Source organism: Antennarius striatus, chromosome 21 (assembly GCF_040054535.1).
Source record: "Antennarius striatus isolate MH-2024 chromosome 21, ASM4005453v1, whole genome shotgun sequence".
Lineage (NCBI taxonomy): Eukaryota > Metazoa > Chordata > Actinopteri > Lophiiformes > Antennariidae > Antennarius > Antennarius striatus.
In genome coordinates this window covers 16,739,619-16,761,224 of record NC_090796.1, presented here as the reverse complement: position 1 = coordinate 16,761,224, position 21,606 = coordinate 16,739,619, and the positions used below count along the sequence as shown (strand labels likewise).

At 44.4% G+C, this 21,606-nt stretch overlaps 1 protein-coding gene across 3 annotated transcripts; it reads left to right on the top strand.

Annotated features, from left to right (window-relative positions):
* Positions 1–2,527: 2,527 nt before the first annotated feature.
* Positions 2,528–21,432, top strand: LOC137588129 (zinc finger protein 385C-like). 3 transcript variants are annotated; one of them, XM_068304978.1, is made up of 10 exons: positions 2,528–2,692; positions 11,344–11,607; positions 17,149–17,297; positions 17,485–17,592; positions 18,456–18,627; positions 19,154–19,281; positions 19,363–19,552; positions 19,627–19,820; positions 19,901–19,999; positions 20,544–21,432. In XM_068304978.1, exons 2-10 carry the CDS (start codon positions 11,346–11,348, stop codon positions 20,766–20,768), a joined length of 1,527 nt encoding a protein of 508 aa, XP_068161079.1. In that variant the 5' UTR covers positions 2,528–2,692; positions 11,344–11,345; the 3' UTR covers positions 20,769–21,432. The 3 variants fall into 3 exon arrangements, with proteins under 3 accessions (XP_068161079.1, XP_068161078.1, XP_068161080.1); XM_068304977.1 differs by having other exon boundaries at positions 2,529–2,692; positions 19,154–19,552; XM_068304979.1 differs by lacking the exons at positions 2,528–2,692; positions 11,344–11,607 and adding an exon at positions 11,642–12,970 and having other exon boundaries at positions 19,154–19,552.
* The last annotated feature ends 174 nt before the right edge of the window (positions 21,433–21,606 follow it).

Here is a 21,606-nt window from a genome sequence, read left to right as displayed (position 1 = left end):
CAGATCCCATTGGTATTGATTGCAGGACATATTTTCAGTATCCAGGGTCGTATGTGACAGCCAACAACCGACAAGACATTTGAAGACAGGCGAGGGTTGGAGGTTTGAATTCTCCTGTTTCCAGACTCAAAACGCTTCATTCACAGGCTGAAGCATTTTAGTCGTTGGAGAAAGAAAAAGTTTGCTGTGATTCTCTTTGTTTGCACACAATGAATTTAGTAGATGTGAAAACTGCTGTGTTGAGCCTCCATGTAAACACGTAGAAATAAAAGCAGAGCTTCAGTAAAGGATGAAGCGTTTTTAAGGCTGACAGACGTTCTATTGTGGTTTGACGGCTCAGGCCTAACATTACATCCACTTTTAAAGCCTGGGAGACACACAGCATCTCCAGCAAAAGCACACCGCCGCTCACAGGCGATGATTTCTCATTTGTTCAGCTGCCAGTCAAAACGTTTGGTCTGCAAAAGTCATTTTTCCTACTTAAGCCTCTGAATCATAATGAGGTGCAGAAGAAAGGAAATGTGCCCTGAACATAAATGCAATCTCAAACCTTTACATCCCATATAATTAGTTCTTTTTTTTGATAAAATGGCTCATAAGTGTTGTGCATGGCATGGTTGCCATGCCAACAAAGATTTATAGGATTAGTGTCAGTGCTGGAAATAAGCAGTTCAGGCTGACAGATACCCGTCGAACACTTCCAGTCGCTCCGATGGAGTCCTTCTATCCACCTGGACAGAAAAGTGATTAATTCCCAAACGCTATCTGGTCAGCTTGGTGGGCTGAAGATGTCTGATAGAACCAACGCCGGTGGGCAGTGTATGTGACCGAAGAGGGAAACATCTGACTGGGATGGTGAGGAAGAACCAGGCCAACACAGGACCAACGATCACCTCATCAATGTGATCCATCACCTCGTCAATGTGATCGATTACCTAATCAATGTGACCGTTCTGACAGCTGAAGGGACACAGGTGAGAGAATAGTCTAGGTTCACTTGGTGAAAAAGTCCAGGTCCACACAGTGAAATTATCCAGGTTCACATTGTGAAACAGTCCAGGTTCACACAGTAAAACAGTCCAGGTTCACACAGTAAAACAGTCCAGGTTCACGCAGTGAAACAGTTTGGAGTAAAGCAGCATCTTCCTGATAAGTCCTGAGGCACCACAAGAGATGACATCAAATTGATTCCGATGTGATGAATCCAGAGACGTAAAGTAAAATAAAACTTGTTACCTGAGGAACTCTCAGGTTCATAATTTTACGGCAACCAGTGGAATAAAATGTCTTTTAAATGAAACTCACTTGCCCTCACTTGTATTTTGCACCCACACAACAGACACCTGATGACACCTTACACCCTTCCCTCCTGCATGCTTGCTTGTGCACAGGAGCACATGTGCACCTTTATTTTTAGGGTGGGGGGTGAAGCAGGGTGCCAGAGGACTACAGTGAGAAGGACATAGCTCAAACTCCAAGTATGTTTCCACCGAGCGCTCGTCATCGTCTGCTTGACAGCTGACCCCGACGACATGTGTGCATGTCACTGCATCCCAGATTCATCTGCTGGCATGTGTTTTTGAACACAGATCAACAATGTTAATGAGGGGCTCTAAGGGGGGAGCAGAGGGGGGTGATGGGTGCGACTGGCCCAGCACAGAAACAGGCCTTGAACGTGGAGCAGGGGGGGAGCTTTGACTCTGACCATCCATCCATTCAAGGTTTTATTTTACATCAATGTTGTTTCAAGGATTTACAGACTTTGAACGAACTTTTATGACAAACTGAAAGTAAAACCTTTAATAGTAGTTGAAGGGGTCCTCCCGTTTTACATATTCTTAAGCATGATTTTAGCCCATTATTGAGATATTAATTTCTTTAAACCACATGACATCATAAACCTGGAGCCTGAAGGAAAGTTAAAGGATTTTATGCTTGTCGTTGTGACCCAGAACGAGACCTTATTTAATGTTTATTATCAAATTTGATTTATTCTTTAAATAAATCAACTGAAGGCCCAAATTCTCCCTGATGTAAAATATGAGTGCAGATCCCACGGAAACGGACAGAATAAAACAAGAGAAAAATATTTGAAAGGTCCACTGAACATAATAAAAAACACAACCATTTTCTTTCAATACGTGCATTCAGTCAGTAGTTATCTATATATTATCTGTTATTTTAGGAAAATTTTCTAGAACACACGTGAGTACAGCTTCCTTTTAAATGAAAATTCTTTCTTTGGAAATTTAAAATTTCTCACCAATAGCCTCTGATGTCTCCTGAAAAACTCGAGCTGTGCCATGTTGGGGTAAAAACAGGTGACGTGAACGCATCACGGAGGCAGATAAACAGTAAACAAGTTATTTTATTGTTGTTGTTTTTTTTAAAATTTAATTTGGCGAATTGCTCCTTTAAAAAGTTGTTTGTATTTTAAAAAAAAAAAAAAAACTTTATTATTTCTACATTTTAGCGGTCTTTCCGTCACTCCATCTCTCTCTCCGTCTCTCTCATCCTCGCGCGCAGCGATCTTGACGTCTCTGTCGCGCGGGCTACTTGATGGCACGCGCGCGCCGCTCACCACCAGTGGCTCGGGTCCTCCTGACTCACGCGGGACTGAGGCGCCTGAAGCCCAGCGCGTGCCGTTTGTAGTCCGCAGCAGCCGGAGACGGACGGGGACCGACGGAAGCAGGTAGGAACCCGGGATCAGCGGCCGCGTCCGGGGGTCGGTTGTGTGTCCGTTGTGAGTCCGTAGTGTGTCCGTTGTGAGTCTTGTTGTGCATTGGTTCTGACTGCCGAACGAGGTTAAAAAAATAAATAAATAAAAACTCGGTAATTTTTGCTAAAGCGGTCAAAAACTAGCAATTAAGCTAACGAGAAATGGTTTAACCTTCAGTTTTTGGTTCGACTCCGACATCAACCTGCAGTAAACGTGTAGATTATTTCTCCCAGGCAACAAACTGGCAAATTAACGCTAATTGTCTTCAATTTAAAATATTTTACATTTAAGAGAAATTACTTTTTAAAAAAGCTATTTCAGTTTCTCAAACAGCAAGTCGTTCTGGCTTGTGTTCAAACGTTGCGTTTTGAGTTTGTCTTCAATATTAGTGAAGGAAAATATTTAAACTTTGGAGGGCAAGGGCATTAACAGCAAGGGCCGTGGACCCCCCCCCCCCCCCAGGGAATCAGAGGTAGGGTATGAGATTAAAATAATCCCGTCTGGATAGATCTGAACTCCAGCAATACTTAACACATTTCATTTATATTTGTGTCTTGTTTTAATATATCTGAATAAGTTTAATATTGTCTCTGCAGTAAATGTGAGAGGAAAATATAAATGATGTCACTGCTGCGTTCAAGGTTCTACTAAATACAGTAATTCTAAAAGGGAAATGGCCATGATGTGCACATTAGCCTGAATTAAACATTAAGTGATTTGTTAAAATCCGTTAACGTGTTGGTCGTGTTATCGTCAGATCGGCTAAAGGAGGTTGGCCTCGCCATGACATCACGTGACGTTAACCACGTGAGATCAGCTGTTATTATTGACCGAAATATTGATTATTAGGTGTGTAAAAGGACTGTTTAAAACCTGAAGGTCACATTTTAGTCAATGAAAAAAAGGTAAATATTCAAATTTCAAAGGCTGGAATCCCTGAATATTTTGCATCTTGATATGTTCACTCAGACATATTTTATTTTTTATTTTTTGGATGATTAATCAAGAGAGAAATTGATTTCTGGTCTGGTGGTTCCTGATGATGAGGACTTTGCTGCTTGTGATGCTTCAGGTCTTGTGTGTCATTACTGTGATTGTTGCCATGGCGTACTTGGCTGCTCAATTCAAGCAGAGCAGACCCACTTAAACACCCATCACCACCATCATCATCTTCTACTGGATCCCGTCTAAATGACCTCGCTATGTGCTGCCCCCCCCCCCACCGTGCATAAGTGGTCCAAATCCCCCCACCCCTCCACCCCCACTCGTCAAACTGTTCTTTCCACCTTCATGCAAGTGTGGTTTTCACGGTGAACAAAAGGTCTTTGATTCATCACCTCTGCTGCCCACTCTCCAGAGTGATGCTGTAATTTTCATCAGCATCCCGTGGGGTGAAATCGGTGGAGGGGGGAGTGGGGGTCCACTCCCAGAGCTCCACAGTATCCATGATAGCGTTGTATATGTAACATAGCATATAGATATCCCCACTGTGGGACAATAAAGGATTATTATCTTATCTTATAGCTTTTAAATTAACAACTTGAATTCAAGAAATGAAGCTGAAGCTGCTCGACGATAGAAACAGCAGCAGAAAGCAAACCTAAACACGTTAAAAAATAAATGTAAGGGTCAGATTTCCTGGTCGACGTGTGCAGACACGTAGGTGACGAGCTGAAGTCGATGTTTGTCTTATTTGTTCATAGGTGTGTTTTAACGTGTCATCAGAGCATCAGCTGCTGTTTGTAGTCTTCATTATTGTTTTAATCATATTTAGTCACATGATCCTATTTTTTGTCTGTTTTATTGTTACTATGAAAGAAATCCGTCAGGTTCTTATCAACCTTTGTCAATCTGGTGGAACCAAACCAACGTTCTGTTCGGTCGGATCGTTATCTGATAGAAACAGCTTGAATGATTCAGAAGCAGCTCTACAGAAAGCATCTGATGATATCAGGTAAAGGAACACGTTCAGATGTGGAACACGTTCTGATTGGCTGATTTATTCTAGAATCTTCCTTTGAATTCGCCACAGCACGGGAAGCTGCTGCTCACGCTGTCCAACCACAGAATATTCAGACGGAAAGAACGACAAATATTTTAGTCTCCCTTAAATAGAAGGAGATTTTGCTAGTTTTTATTTATTCTCATCTTTTCCACGATAACATTTCATGTTGGTTTAGTCACAGTTTGATGACATGATGGAAAAATGTCTTTCATCCTAGTTTTCATAAAAATTGATCGACAATTGTTTCTATTTATTTATTTTTATTTATTTTAGCCCACCGCTATCCATCATGATGGTCTTTCCCTGCCGCCCTGGCGTTCTGCTCTCGCTGTATTTCGACGTTTGGCTGCTGCCGTCTGTCTCAGTAAAACCCGTCAGCTGTGAAATTGGGAATAATCATGTGGAACGAGATTGGGACAGGAGCAGCTTGAGCTGCAGCCCTTCAGTCGGAGGAGTCCCGCTGATAAAGTCCATCGAGCGCCGAGCAATCACCCCAAAAATTCCTGTTGACGTGTGAGGAATATTGCTTTTTGTGTGCATCGTGAACGCAGAGGTTTTCTCTTTGTAGAGTAACAGTGGTAAAAATGCAGGAAGAGCTCAGCTCCCATTGTCACCCCAGATCCCCTCGTGGAGGGGGTGTCCTCTGCAAAGACTCGGGGCGACGAATGAGCCAAAAGACTAATTAGTCCTGGACTCTTAATTAAACCGATGGGTTGAGTCGCTGCTAGCATCCCCATCCAGATAACATTGCTGCAGTTTATTTGGTTGAAAATGAGCCGCTTGTCTTTGTGAGGGTTCAGCTGAGATTATTTCCTCTTATTTCTGCAGTGAATGGATTAAATGTTTGGAAAACTAATTTCTCCACATGTTCAGAATGAAATAATTTCTAACAGACGGTCCATAATAGCTTAGAGATTGCTGATCGAAATCAGCTGCTGGGATTAATATCGATGCACTCATGCGAGGATTTTTAAATTAAAAGCCCTGCAGCAGTTTGTGGACACAAACCAGGAGGAAATTTTGATTATTGATTAATAAGCTTATTATTATCAAAATATTTTACTGATGAACCTAAAATACAGAGTGTTGAATCAATTTGCTTCTGAGTGTATGTGTATGTGTGTGTGTATGTGTGATCACATGCACAATAAATTACACACACTCTTAATTCACTATCGAACACAATGAGCCGCCATACAGAAGAATGAGATAGCAACAAGAAACAGAAAGAATTGATCATGTCTATCGTTCAGAGAACTGATTTACTTTTGATCAGCTGATTGATTCATCAGCTGATCGTTACAATTCGTTTCCCTCCATTAATTGCAGTGATATAGATTCTCCCTAGCGAACAAGAACTAAAGGCCATGAAGCAGCTAAATGAGAATGTCTTTAAGTGGACTGGATCAGAGGGAGCTGATACCAACAAGATATGACCATGAAATAACTTTATTTAAATCTCATCCAGACTGTGATAACAACAACTGATAACCTATTTGATGGAGGAACTCTGCTGCTAGTGCATCCTCTGGGGAGCTCAGAGCACCTTTATGTCGTAAGATAGATAGATATATACTTTATTGATCCCAATGGAATTTCCGTAAGCCACGGAAACAAAATATTTAGTCACATTAGCATATCTGTTTACTGGTGTCCATCCAGTCTAACAGGAAGTACTGCATCACAGAAAGGCGGAACATCAGTGCTTCTCACCTGAGGAGACACTTGATGTTCTAATGCATTCAGCCCGGCAGCAGTGATTTAATTTCCCCTCACACGTGTTGCAGAATGCTGCGTTCACGAGTCGTCATAGAGATGATAACCACCAGAACAAGCCTCCGTATGCTCGGCGGCTCGTGTTGCTGCAGTGATTGACAGTTTAATGACAGACAAACATTTAGAGGCTTTATGCAAATATTCATGTGCATGCAGATGAAATGTAAACGTTCTCCTTGCTTCGGCGTTCGTTCAGTGCTAGATGTTCATCATTCACGTTCACCAGCCTGCTAGTCATCTGCGCCTCCTCCCACCTCCTGGTGTCACCCGTTATGGAAAGCATACGTTCCTCCTCCAAATCATGTCCTACTTGGCAAACAGTGAACACGTTTAGCGCTTAGCCAGAGAGGCTGAGCTGAGGCTGCTGGCAGGGATGGAGGCGTCAGCGCCGCTGCTCCAGGCTGATCATCGCTGAAGAAATCCAACCCTTCTCTCTCCTAACGGAGACACGTGTTCACATCCAGATCCAGGAGGTCCAGCAGAACCTCAAGCAGGAATTCCTTGCGTTCTGTTCCGATTTGTCGTCTTCTTAGTTTGTATTCAGAGCAGTAGAAATGATTCCAAGAGGAAGGGCTGATCGTATGCGGTCCTTCCTTTACAGACTCAATATTTAGAAGCTTGGAAATTTATATTTTGTAAAGTAAAGTTGTGTATTATTCACTGCAGAGAGAGGAGCAAAGGCTGTGACTCGACCATCCAGGCATTCTGGATGGTTTTGAGCAGGAGTCAAACAAATCCAGTCAAGGAAATTAAAAATTTAGAGTAAAAGAAGAGGAAGTTTGTCGTATCTATAGAAATTAATCTCAAATTCACTCTTACCCTACAGATACTTCCTTAACCCACAATTATCTCCCTGAGCCCCTCTACACCCCATTCCTGTTGCCCTTCAAGGGGGGGTGAAGGGGCAGTCAGTCTCCCCGGATTATTTGATTTGCTCATGATTTATTTCTCTTGTTTCTTCTCTTCTGTTTTATTTACTTAAACATTAATATCAGCTTTGTTTCCCAGCATCCTCCACTCTTCTGATCCTCATCCTTGACTTGATCTCACCTCTTCTCCTTTTAACCCCCTCGGTTCATAATCGGGGTGTCCGTTGGTCTGTCCATCTCTGTCCACCCCTGTGGAATCATGTAGTTTCTGGAGCGCAGCTCGCTAATCTTTAACCTCTGCTTCCTCTCCTGACGGGTCGTCATGGTGATTATGTGTACACTGCGCAAACAGGAAAAGTCTATCCCAAATGAAGACCACAAACATCCCATAACTCCACCAGGTGAGAAGACAAATAGTGGTGCCTCACCTCTGAGGAACAGATTCCTCATCAGTTTAATGATCATCTACTGGATTCTACTGTCCAGCAGGCCTGTGCTAATGGGGGGGTGATGGGCCAGCAGGTCCCCATGTGACTATCATAGCAGGTGACAGCTGATTGGCTGCTGCTCTTCTTCTCTGTGACACTAGACAGGCTGACACACACTTAGTAGTGAGTGTGTGTCCTGAGATACCAGCGTTCTAATTAAAGAGCCGCTGCCTCAAACATGTTGGCTCTTTGTCCGACATCAGGTCTGATCTGGAGCTGCAGAGAGTTCAGTACCAGAGTTATCTCTTTATTTCCTGTTTGTCCCTCAAAGGTCATTATTGGGTCAGTAAAATTTAAACACACCTTGTAAGAAGTGTGTGTGTGTGTGTGTGTGTGTGTGTGTCTGTGTGTGTTGTTTTATTCTTATTTGACTGAGCTCTACAGGTGAGTCATGCTTCCCGTTGATCTCCTTTCAATCTTTTTCTATTTTAAAAAGCTTGAGTTATTAACGGTTTATAGCAAATAAGACCAGGCATCATCTTTACAAAGCTCATTCAGTAAGAGGAATGATTAATGTTGTTTAAATGTGTTTTTCAAATTTGTGATAATAAAAGTTGAATTTTCTTTTTCATCTAATAAATCATTTTATCCATAATATTTTTACAGAATCTAATCCAAACAAGAATTATATTTGAAAATGCAAAAGTAAATAAGTATATAATTATAATTTGTGGTGGGAATGACCCTGATGATTAATCTTCGCTACATTCTAACATGAAGTTTAAACTAGTTAACTTCTGTAAAAGTCAGAAACACAACATTTATTGATCGTTAGTGTTTTTTGTGTTGCGTGTTAAAATCCAGCACCGGTTTGAGTCTGAGGCGAGTAGAACTAGTGACCAGAGGTAACCCAGAGATGTAGACTAGTTACCTTAAACAGGTGCATGGATGGTGTGAAATGTCTCCTTCATGTCTGTGAACATTTTACATGTCTTGGTTAAATGATGCCACACTGCCCCCATTGGTTTCTGCTGGTATTGATCTGCTTCATCGGTCGTCTTCCATAAGATGTGCATAAATTCAGATGGTAGGCTGAATTTATGGAAGGCTCCTCTGTTTCCGCTTTAATGTCGAGCATAAGTACAGTTTGATTTTTAATCGTTGGATCCACGACTGTAAGACGATACAAGAAAAACACAGTTTATGATTCATCGTTATGTCAGATTAGAGATCAATACTTCTCATGTTACCAGGATGAATCACTCCTCCAGCTCTGCAGGCTTCTCTGTCGTGTTGTTCACGGTTCCTCATCGAGCGCGTCTTTTTTTTGTCCATTTTTCTGCCAAATTACAGAATAATGGAACTGCAATTTGTGTGAAAAAGCCTTAAAATCATGTGCACTGGGTTGCCTAGCAACACAGCTGTAATTGCAGTCCACCTGCAGTTCAGTTGCTCGGTATTAATTTTGATTTTTAAGGATGAAAAGAACAGTGATGTTTGTGTTTGTTTGTATTTGATGTGAGAGAAACCAAAGAAATAGAAAATAAAATGAAGTGTGTGTGTGTCTGTGTGTGTTTGTGTGTGTATATATATATTCATAGAGAGCATGTCATTGTGTCCTCTGAGCTTCGTCCACGTCTGGTGTTTCCATATCATGTGGTGGTTGTGATGGTGATGACAGGTGAGCTGCAGCAGACTTGGATTAAGCCTCTATATGGAGTGACACCACATCAACGCAGCAGTTGTTGGTCTAAACGCTGATGGGTCGTCTCTTCACACATCTGGATTAGGGCTGCTGCTTCCAGGAACACATCACGGCTTCAGGTCTGAAAAGGTTGACCCTGATCCATATTGATCCAGAGGGGTCGGCCTCCCTGGGGTTGATGTGTAGGTGAGATCGGGGTTTTTGATGGGTGAAGCTGTGCTCCAGAAACACGTGACAAACAATGTCTTTCTGAAACCAGGCGGCAGCTCAGCCAATCAGAAAGCAGCCTGCTGAAACAAGTCGTTTCCTGGTTTATGTCCACCTGAAGACCAACCTGGTCAGAACGTCTACCTCCCCAGGAACACAGATTCACTTATAAACACCCATCTACCATAACTAAGACCTTCATGGGGATGAAGGCAATGATCATGGTGTTTTATGGCTGATATAAGCATCCAGATGATGTAAGCAACCAGATGAACACTCATCTGTTCCAGACCCGAGCCGAAGAATCTAGATTGTGTCAGCCAGAACCAAAGGCACAAATTGTGTGTGTGTGTGTGTGTGTGTGTGTGTGTGTGTGTGTGTGTGTGTGTGTGTGTGTGTGTGTGTGTGTGTGTGTGTGTGTGTGTATGTGTGGTTAACAGGAGAATCCATGTTTATCCTTCTGAGGTGAGATCAACTGTAAAACAACATGTGTCCTCTCAAAAGTGCAAGTTAACTTACATTTTATCTTAAATGATATAAAATAAAAAAAGGTTTCTAAAATGATCCTGCACCAAAATGTCGTTCAGTCTGAACCACTGACTGACAATGACTTGCTCGGTTCCGTCCCCTGCTGGTCAAAATGGAAATTATGAGTCATCACACATTTGGAGTGATTTCTCGCCGTCCAGGGATTCATTGTTACGTCTCTGGTCCACAACCATACAGATGGCTGACAGGAGAACGATGAGTCACCTGTGCAGGTTCCACAGGGAGAACATCATCTGAAGGAGGCCCAGGAGGCTGAGGGCTCATTTCCACGCAGCTGCTCCAGCTCATAAAGCCAACCTGGAGCATCGGGAATTTGTGTCAGATCTCAGCCGGCTGTGAGGAAGACCCGTAGCTTCAATATGATGAGAAGAGATTGATCCGAACCCTAGGCCTGTGTCAAGCAATGCTCTTTAGTTTCACAACAATATGTATGAAATACTGCACATGGAGTACTGCATTCTGACCACAGGGCGAACAGTGTTTAGCCTGCTGAAAAGCGAAAGAAGTCTTCCACCATTTATTCGTGAATCACTGATTAAACGTCAATCAGTCCGGAGGCTGCAAATCGACTGATTTTGGTTTATTTTACATCTGTTATTGATCCACATCAGTGCAGATCTTTTAGTTTTATTTGCTGCATCAGTTGAAACGATTTGTTCTGAAATATATTTTAAGCATGTAACAAAATAAAAGGTTTTAAATACAGGAAGTCCTCAACCTATGAACACAATTGGTTTTGAGAGGTTGCTCGGAAGCTGAATTTTTCATAAATTATTTGTTAATTATTAATCTCTAATCTCCATTTGAGGTTATTAAAATGTCATTAATACTCTAAATACTAAAGTATTATTCTCTAAGTTTGACCAGAAACAATTGCAGCGTATAAAAGCAACACATTATGATATAAAATACTGTAGTACTATAATGTGACTTACCTTTAGCTTCCAACCCCCGGGTTGTGGACCGGTACCGGTCCGTGACTGAATCGGCACCGGTTCGCACAGAAAGAATCCGGAAATTGCAGTTGGATCTGCTCTGTCGCCCCCTTGTGATGATTCACAAGCATTGCATCAATTCTCTTCCAGATATGAAGCGTCCAAAGAGCCCCGCCTGCACGGACAGCAGCCCCTATCCCAAGGTGGAAGAAGAGGAGGAGGATGGAGAGGAGAGGAGGGTGGCAGGAGGGCGGCGGTTCAAACGGGAGCGTCGCCACAGCGGCGGCAGTAGCAGCGCCACCCTGTGTCAGGTGTGCAGCATACAGCTGAACTCCAGCGCCCAGGCCCGGATCCACTACCAGGGGAAAACCCACCAGAGGAGGCTGCGGAGGCTGGCCAAGGCCGTTAGCTCAGGTAGGGGCCCGTCAGTCCTCCACCAGGTAGCTGCTGATGTATATTCATGTTTGTTTATCATGTCTGTGAGAGTTATGACCAGAACACTCAGATTGGCTTCAGAGCTGCTTTCATCCTTCATGAAAGAGATCCATCATCATCACGAAGCCAGATTGTGACCCTGCTATCAGAGCGTCGCTGCAGAAATCCAGACTCATTAGAACAGGAAAGGTTTTTACAGTTGAGTCTGGGTGAATTATGAATCTGCCTCCAGCAGTCGAGCAAGTGCACCTGATGAAGAGTATTTACTGTCCCAGAAGAGCTATTTGATTGGAGGCCATTGATCCCCGTCACTCTTCACCACCTGTGTCTCCCCATCACACCGATCAGCTGATCAATCAGCTCTAATGAGCAGCTGGCAGATCAGACAACACTGTTAATGTGGATGAATGAGTCTACCACTCATATTTAGTCACTGAATGCTAAATCCATTCTCTCATCTCCCATCTTGTCATCATCACAAGGTTTCAGTGACTCAACATCAGCCACACTTAACGTCAGAAACTGATCCAGATCAATGACAATCACATTTGTCGCATTTCCTTTTCTGCTCCAGCCTCCGTTGGGGTTATCGTGACAACAATCGATTGCATCTTTAGATCAGGTTGGACATGTTAGCAGTTTTTACCTCTAAGTTAGCAAAGCTAAGCTAACCTAGCTCCCCCAGAACCAAACTTTTTGAGCAACATGCTAGCCAGAAGGATACTGAGTGTGTGTGAACCAGAGGATGAAGCTAATAGAACTCAGCTCATCTACATCAGTTGAACAATCATCATCAGCTGGAAAACACTGACCCTAGATCTGTGAGGAGCTGCCTTTCTGAACTAGGTGTAGCCTAGCATAGATTTTTCTTTCACTGAAGTTAGGTTGTTGTACTGAGAGTCAGTCATAAATCAACCAATTACCTGCAGCCTGAATCAGCAACACGCTGATGATGTCAACATGTCAGTCGGTCACAGGACAAACAGAAATGAAGCCTGACATCATTGAGTCACCGGAGGAGTAACTAACCCTTGCTGAGGAGGAGCAGGAGAAGGGAGGTGGGATGTTCAGGCGCAGGTTCTCTGCCTCTCTCTCTGTTTCTCTCTCTACCTCTGTCGCTCACACAGAGCAGAACACACACTCCTCCTTCAGTCTCTCCACTGGTTCTCCTTCGCCTCACAAAGCTTTTATTAACTGAGGAGCAGCAGATGTGTGCCACTGACTGAAGGAGGAGGAGTTTCACCTCCGTCTACAGAGGAGGAGGCACTTGATGATCAACTTGTCTGATTGGAGGAGAAGTTTCAAGCCACCAGCTGCAGGAGACACGTGGAGATGCTCTTCGGTAAGGATGTCGTTCCTTATGGGTCGGATGTCAGAATGCATGTGACTTCATGGATGAAGGGCAGCTCCAGAACCTCTTCATCCAGAGTCCGCCTCCTGTTTGTTGGTAACGGAGGAGCTGAGAACTCCTTCAGGAGTCGTTTAAAGCCTCAGCAGAGCTGACATCGCTGCAGGTTGCCGGCGGTTACGTCTCCTCGGAGGGAAATCTGCTTGGATTAGCTTCTATAATTGGAACCAGTTAGCGATAAAAGCGGCGCTGGGATTTAGCTGTTTCTTTTCAGATGGAGTGAAATGATTTGAAGTGAGAAGGAAGAATCCTCTCCAGTCAGTGATGACCTCACGTGTCTCTGGAAGGTAGCATGGCAAAGAAGTTGTGTGTACCAGCCGGTAGGATCCGTTATAGGTGACCAAACTATAATGAACGATTTGAGATTCAATTCAATGTTACCATGTGATGAATCTGATCTTTATCCTGCGAGTTTCTGGGCTTCAGAGACTCATTTCTCCTCTTCCTTGTGATTGCTTTTTGCGACACATTCCATTTTAATCCATCTGTTATTGATTAAACACAAATAATTGTTAACTGTCGTCTCCAGCTCTGGATGAGCAGTTTTTCAGCTTTCACACATTTTGAGAAAAATCAGGCGATATAAAACAAATTAATCTGGAATGAAAATAATTAGATCTATATTTCCATTTTGGATAAACGTGGTGACAGATGCTGAAATGCTGTGATGATGATGATTATGAGATTCGTCGTCCCTCATCTGATACGTGAAGTATTTAAATCTGTTTGTCCTGATGGAACCTGTCTGGACTGATCTGAGGCGGCTCGCCTCTAAACGGTGGATTAAACAGATCAAACACCAACAGCTGAAGTCAGAAGATAACGTTAGCCTTAGACTGCTGCAGCTGTCCCACCTCCACCAATCATCACCCGCTCTGGTCTGAAGCTGTCGTCAGGTAGAAGCATCTCTACAGGGGAGTTTTTGCCATTTTCAACCTTTTATTTATGTTCGGCTTACACTTTTTTTTCTCATGTGTGTGATTAACCAAAAAAACCCAAACCTAGCAACAAGAACAACAGAGGAAATAATGCAGTGCATGTGGAGACATTAAACTTGTGCATCTGTGTGACATCACGGCCTCGATGTGAACAACGTGAGTGTAGTGGCAGAACTTTTGCTGTTGATGAGGCTTTGGATGGGTCCATTAATGCTCCTGCTGGGGCTCAGATTGTCCTCCTGCAGCGTTAATGGCTCATTCTTCTAATTGTATGGAAATGTGTGCAGAGCAGCTCCGCCTTAAAAGCCCTGCTGATGTCACATGGCGTGAATTTAATGATGCTCTCGGCTCCTGGATGTCAGCGCCATAGAAACGGCTGCAAAGGTTCGAATCAGTCGGGTTCATCTGCTTTAACAGAGACGTCTGTTAATTCAGTCCATTAGATGCTGTGGGTGTGACTATTAGTTGATCGTCTCAGTGATGCAGCGTCAGCCAATCAGAGCTCATCTCCGCCCCCTCTTACCTGGAGGTGCTGTTTAGCATCACTGGTCTCACAGCAGCAGAAACCTCTCTGCCGTCTGATTTATGACCTTTAAAAGCTGTTTTGTCAGTTGTCACAGTTTTCCCCGGTTTCACCTTGAACTGACTGAACAGCCTCTGGACCCCGGGGTGAAAATGGGCCCCCGGCCCCCCCAACTGAAAGTAGAGCAGAGTCCTGCTGAGGAGGCTGAACCGTTCTGGATGTTCCCCCGCAGATGAAGCGCTCATGAAGCTGTCGCTCCAGCGACCGGGTTTAAATCCACGCTGAGAGCCAGCGGGGGCCCTACATGTCCTTCATCACAATGAAGATGATTTATTTAAAGAGCGCAGCGTGAGGTGGGGGCGGGGCTCCCGCCGGCTTGGAATCAGGCCTTCTGCTCCCAGTGGGCGGAGCAAAGCAGAGTCGTCAGTGGCTCTTTAACGGATGCTAATTCCTTCTCCAGCACTGTGTCTGCTGTGTAAGCAGTGCATGGTACCATCATCATCATCATCATCATTATTGCAGTGCACTGAACACTGAGTCAGAAAGCTGCAACGCAGCTTCATGCTGTTAGAAGAAGAACGCGTTTTATTTCACGATCCGACTGCGACTCCCTGACAATTGACCGAGTCGGGACTGAACCTGCTTTTTAAAAGGTTTGAATGGTTTTCTGACATCTGTTTAGAAACAACTGATGAAGCATGATGTCATATGTTATCATTATTCCCTCATCTTCCTCCTCTGCTGGAGGCTAAGCTAGCGCATGTGACTGATGCCATCTGGCAAAGAATTAAATGATCCCATTATCCTCTTTTAATTTTCCAGTGAAGACCATGGATCAAAACACCAACACTACAAATCTCAAAAATAACAACCTCCCACACACACACACACACACACACACACACACACACACACACACACACACACACACACACACACACACACACACACACACACATACACACCACTGAATTAGGGCAGATGGTTCAATCAGCTGATTGGCCATCTAAATATAAACGTGTCAAATTGCTCCAGTGATGACATCACATGCTTCCTCTGGTCGGACTGGAGCTCTGATGTTGGAATGCTCGCATCCCATCCTGTCAGCATCAGAGGTGACCAGCATCAACATGAAGCCGTGACGAAGGCGTCAGGAGGTCGCTGCTTCGCCGCCGCTGTTCAGACCGGACAGAATCGGGCTCAGATGATCCAGAGAAATGCCTTCAGCCGTGAAAGCAGCTTCGATTTGCAGCCGTGAAAACCTCTCCTCCCTCCCCTTCTCCCCATCCTGCATGAAAAGATGCTGTTTCCTCCCTCTGATTGCTTCCATGTTGAGTCACCCGCAAACTAATCCTGGGAAGAATGGAAATGAAGCTTTTCCTCCGCTTTAATTTCTAAAGCTTTAATCTTCATACTGGAGGTCAGCGCCGCGACCTGAACTCCAGCCGTCCTCCACAGAGAACATAAAGGCGAATGTGGGAACAAGAAGTGGCTCCATTTATGGGCGCGACAAGAGGAAACGCATGACTCAAACTGACTCAAACCTCAGATATAAAAGCTAAAGTGTTAGCTGCTCTGACATGGGTCATTAGCACGTCCTGCTAACTAGCAGTTCTACAGTCACGAGCAGCTAATACTGTTATCATGTTTAGTCGTTAGCTTTATTTAGTTAGTTTGCAGTATTGCAGATAATGTTAGCTTAAAGTCTTAAAGACTGTCTAGAACCGGACCAACATGTGATGCAAACAAAAGAGAACATCTCACCTTAACACAATTTCTAAATTAGAAATAACAGCCTTACATGATGAAAGTCAGGAAGTTCAACCTGAATCCAGGGAGCTTTTCCACAAATCCTCTCTGGTAATGAGTTCATGAGGCGATGAGTGACTATTAATAAAAACCAGACTGGATCTGATGGACCAATAAAAGCTCAGCTTTAAGCTTTTGTCGCTTTTCTGGACGGGTTGAAGGAGGACGTCTCGTCAGAGGCGTTCCTCTTCAAACCCTCAGATGAAGGCAGTTAATTAAACGTCTGGCTGTTTGTGAGCTCCGTGCAGCAGAGATCAATGAGATCCATCCCTGATTTGTGTTGAATCTGATGGTGGATTAAAGCCGTTGTTGCTTTAGGTCTTCTTATTTCCTTGAAGTGAATCAGATCGGGTCATTTGACCATTTCCATGTAAACACAGTCCACGCATCATCATCATCATCATCGTCCTCCAGCACCCACAGGTGAAACCAAACCACCAGAGGAGCCATGACGGTGCCGATCAGCTGATCCCCATCTAATGGCGACGGCTTCCGCTTCCCTCCTTTATAGGTCAATCTCCTCCTCTTCCTCAGGCTGAAACAGGCTCTTTGAAAATGAAGCAGATTAATAAAAGTGAGCTGAAGCTCAAGGCTTTCAAACAAATCTCATGTCAGAAATCCAGACAGGGAACACGTAGAAACATGGAAACGTTTGAATTACACGCAATTGAAACCGCATGTAATGTTTGTCCAGATTGACACACATGTTGAGTCATTGCTGTCTATCTTCCATCATCCGTCCCATTAATACGTCCTTATCACTTCTTTTAAATCCGAACAAGAATGAGAACACCTGAAAAGGTGTTAGGTGGTGCGTTCACTGACGTCCGCTCTATCTGTAGGTGCCCTGTCCCAGAGCCCGGTCCACCCCCTGCTGGGCTCCCTCACTCTCCCAGGCCGACCCCTCCAGCCTCAGGCTCAGCTGGAGCACCTCCTGCCGCTCCGGGTCAATGGCTCCTCGCCGCTCAGCCTCTTCCCCAGCTTCAGCGCGGTGAGACGCCATCAATTCATCGCTGGTCTTATGCAAAGAGTAAAATAATTTAATTTTAGTTTAGTTTATCTGTATTGTGTGTTTACTTTACTTCTTTACTGTTTTACTTTGGTTTTGACTTCGGTGTTTCTAAACCGTGGTTTTGTAGATCTCTGGTGTTGATTTGTGTTTGTGTGTCACCTCCTAGATGGATCCGGTGCAGAAGGCGGTGATTAAACACACCTTCGGTGTAGCTCCGCCCAGGAAGAAGCCCATCATTTCCTGTAACATCTGCCACCTGCGCTTCAACTCCACCGTGAGTCACACACTTCATTCTCTGGACCCTGTTCCCTGATATCAGGGGACCTGATATCAGGGAACAGGGTCGATTTTTAAATCCCAATCATAGCATATCATCAGGATGCCACGCCCACCAGCACGCCCCCGTCGGTTCCGTCTGAGGCTCAAATGACTTAAACAGCTGATTGAGTTAAAAGACAAAAATCTTCACACACAAGATGTTGTTATTAGTTATTCTAATTTAACAACTGACATTTGTTGACAGAAGAGCTGATGATGATGATGATGATGATGGTGACAGGCCTTTGTCTAGAGCAGCCCAGCTTCCATGGATTTGCTTCCCATTTCACTCTTTTGTAACTCGTTGGTTCAAACGTTCTTATTCTTCTCATCACTCTCGTTTTTTTTATGCTCCTTTTTGCTCCTTATCGCTCCTCCATCCTCGTTCTCGTCTGCCTCCGTCGTTGGAGCTGTTTCTGCTCATTTGCATTTATATTGTTGGACCAGCTGGCTGGAATGGCGACGACTCTCATTCTGTTTCTCTCTCTTTGTGTTTTTTGGACGTCCCGTGCCAGAAGTCTGTTTTTAGCCCCCCCTTACATACTGCTCCATCCAGGAAGTAGATGGAGGTGGTTCAGGTCCCAACAGGGGGGCTGGTATTAGTCTATGCTGGACTCAAAACATTTAAAAATAACTAATAATAAAATTAATTTGCGTTCAAGATGATGTGTCCAGGTCTGCAGTATGGTGATGTCACCACGATGATGTCACCAATGGGATTTACAAATAAAGTAATGCTGCAGGCTTCTGTCGCCATGGTGACACAAACTGCTGAGGTCATTGAGATGAGAACTGATCCTGATTCTGCTGTTTTTTCAGAACCAGGCTGAGGCCCACTATAAAGGTCACAAACACGCTCGCAAGATGAAGGCCCTGGAGACCCAGAGGATCCGGCAGAGGAACAGATCGGGTTCATCGATACCAGAAAAAGACAGGGATCAAACGAGAGGAGGGGCGGCGGAGGCTGACTGTCCCCTGAAGACGATAACGGGTAGAAATGTGTTTTTAAGTCTCGGTAATTAGCTTTTATTTTAGCAACTGGTAACTGCCACTCAGATGGCTGATTAGCAGCTATTACCTGTCATGGATAATTATACCCATCAGACAGACACGTTCTGCAGGAAGCCTCAGAGATCCTCCACAGAGGAGATCATGTATTTTTCGTTGGATTTCACTTCGTATCGTCTTCAACAGAAGGGAATGAACGACAGGAAGAATGAGCAAAGAGAGCGACACCAAATGTAAGACAGATAAAGGATAAAAGTAAACAGACGAGGACAAGAAACAAAGAAAGATAAAGCAGAGTCAAGGTCAAATCAGCCGATATCAGAAATCTATTTAGAATTTATTGATTCCTGGATGTTGTAGATTTCATGTCTTTATGTTGTGAAACATTCATCTGAATCGTGTTGTGTAACAAGTGCTGCTAGAACTACAAATGCTAATGCTATCCTTAGCATTAGCACCTGAACATTAGAGCTGAATGAACTGATTTTATCTTCTGGTTCTGTCTTAAGAATCGAGAACCTCCCCCCAGCCCGCTCCAACAGAACGTCTCCTGCGCTGCTCCTCCTCCCAGCGTCCATCCACAGACTCCTCCCACCTCCCTCATCAGCTGCCTCCACAAACTGGCCCCGCCCCTCAGGTGTCTGATCCGCCTCCAGAAGACCTACCTTTGGAGGGGAGCAGACTGGTGACCAGTTCAACCCTAATTTCTAATCCTCAGAGGGGCTCTACAGGAGGTGAGGATGAGGAGGAGGGGCCAAAGGTGGAGGAGGAGGGGCCAAAGGTGGAGAAGGAGGGGTCAAAGGTGGAGGAGGAAGGGCCAAAGATGGAGGAGGTGAACAAGAATCTCCATTGCCCCGCCTGTAAGGTGACGGTGAATTCCAGCTCCCAGCTGGAGTCTCACTGCAGCGGTGAGTACTGGTGTTTCAGGTGTGATTGAACTGATGTTGTCATAACGCTACAGCCGATCCTCTGACTCAACCAGGCTCCAAGCACAAACAGGTGATCCATGGCCACAGCAGCAGCCAATCACAATCCAAGGTCAAGGTGATATCGTCACTCAGGCCCACCTGCCAGCGAATGAACAGCAGGACCAGAGCAGTGGTGGGCGTGTCCAGTCAGCCTTTCCACTGTGAAATGTGCCGGGTGTCCGTCAACTCCGAAACGCAGCTGAAGCAGGTCGGTTCATCCCAACCAATAGGAACAAAGAACACGAGCCTTTAAAATGAGAAAGACTCTGACTGGTTCTCTGCTTTCAGCACATGAACAGCCGCAGACACAGAGAGCGATTGGCTGGAAGGCCCGTCAAGGTGAAGGTCATGCCCTACAGGAAGCTGCAGCCCAGCGCCATCCTCGCGGTGAGACACTCAGCGTCTGTTCTGGTGACATCATCAGTGGAGAAAACAGGAAATAATCTCACAAAACTCATTGAGTCAAAGGATTCAGGGAACAGTGTTGTAACTTAAAAGAACAGTTCATACAAAATAACGTTCACCATCATCCTCATCTTCATCCTGATGGGATGTTTCTGAGTCCGGTCATTTCTGCAGCTGCTCAGTAAAGCACCTAAAGAAGAGACTAGTTTAATACACCCGAAGAAGAGACTAGTTTAAAACACCTGAAGAAGAGACTAGTTTAATACACCTGAAGAAGAGACTAGTTTAAAACACCTGAAGAAGAGACTAGTTTAAAGTCACAATGTCCAATGACTCATTGACCTTACTAAATTCTCTCTGATGAAACCTCCAGAAACTAAATACAGATCAGATCGGGGTTGGGGTTACCGGTTGGGTTTAGAGTTTAGGGTTGGGGGTTATGGATGGATCAAGGTGTGCTAGTTTAGGTTCTGGACCCCACGTTGAGCCTCGGTCTTGTTCCAACTGAACCCGTCTCTGGTTTCAGACTAAGCTGGCCCTACAGAAGCAGCTGTCCAAAGCCCTGCCGGCGGGTTTCCTGGCCGGGCCCCTCAGTCCAGCCGCTTTGTGCACCATGGCGTCTGGACCCATGGCTCTACGGCTGCCGACGGGCCCCATCTTCCAGGGTCCCATGATCAGCCCTGCTCTCTTCAGGCCACCCCCAGGACCTCTGAGGGCCCCACATGCACCGATTATCTTCTCTCCATTCTAACAATGAGCCACGTTAGGATGGAGAGCCCAACCCAGAAGCAGGACTAAAGGTTGATCTGGGCCTGCAGGGGTCAGTCGACCCTTCTGGGGGAGGACTCTGGAAGCCATACCCGAGATTTATTTAAAGGATGAGGACTCACTCGAGCAAATGTTAATTAAAAAAAAGGTTTCCTAGTTCAACAAGAACAAACCTTCATTCCTGTTCTAGTTGAGGTAAAGTCCAGAACTCTGGATCTTAACCTGTTTGTCTTTACGTGTCTGACGTGCCATCATATTTCCTCTGGTTCAGAGGCGACAATCAGCCATTCTGACGTGAAGCCAATATAATTTATGAAATGAGCCAAACTGCATCTGATGCACAAAATGTTTTAAGTCTGAACCTTTGAGAATCGTATTTTATTCATATATTAATGAGCTCTTCAGCTCCTTTTATGATGCTCCGCTGTCAGAAACAGCTGATGTGTCAGAATTAAAACTATCCAGAAATTTTCAGTCATCTTCATTAAACTTAGTATTTTTTTGTCAAGTTAAAAAACAAATAGGAGTCATCCCATTTGTCAGTGCTGAATCACTGAGCAATATGTCCTCAAAGGTGTCGCCTGTTTGTTCATGATTATTGTAACTGCAATAATGTAAATTATGTGACGTGTATTCAATGGACTTAAAGATAGTATTGTTTTTACACAACTGTGTCTTCCTTCCTTTTATTAGTTCAGATCTGTCACATCATCATCATCATCATCATCATCCATCACGGAGGTAAAACCAACCACCAGAGAGACACCGTCAACAATCAGCTGATCACCACCAGCGGTAAACGTTGTAAAAGCCCTTTCTAA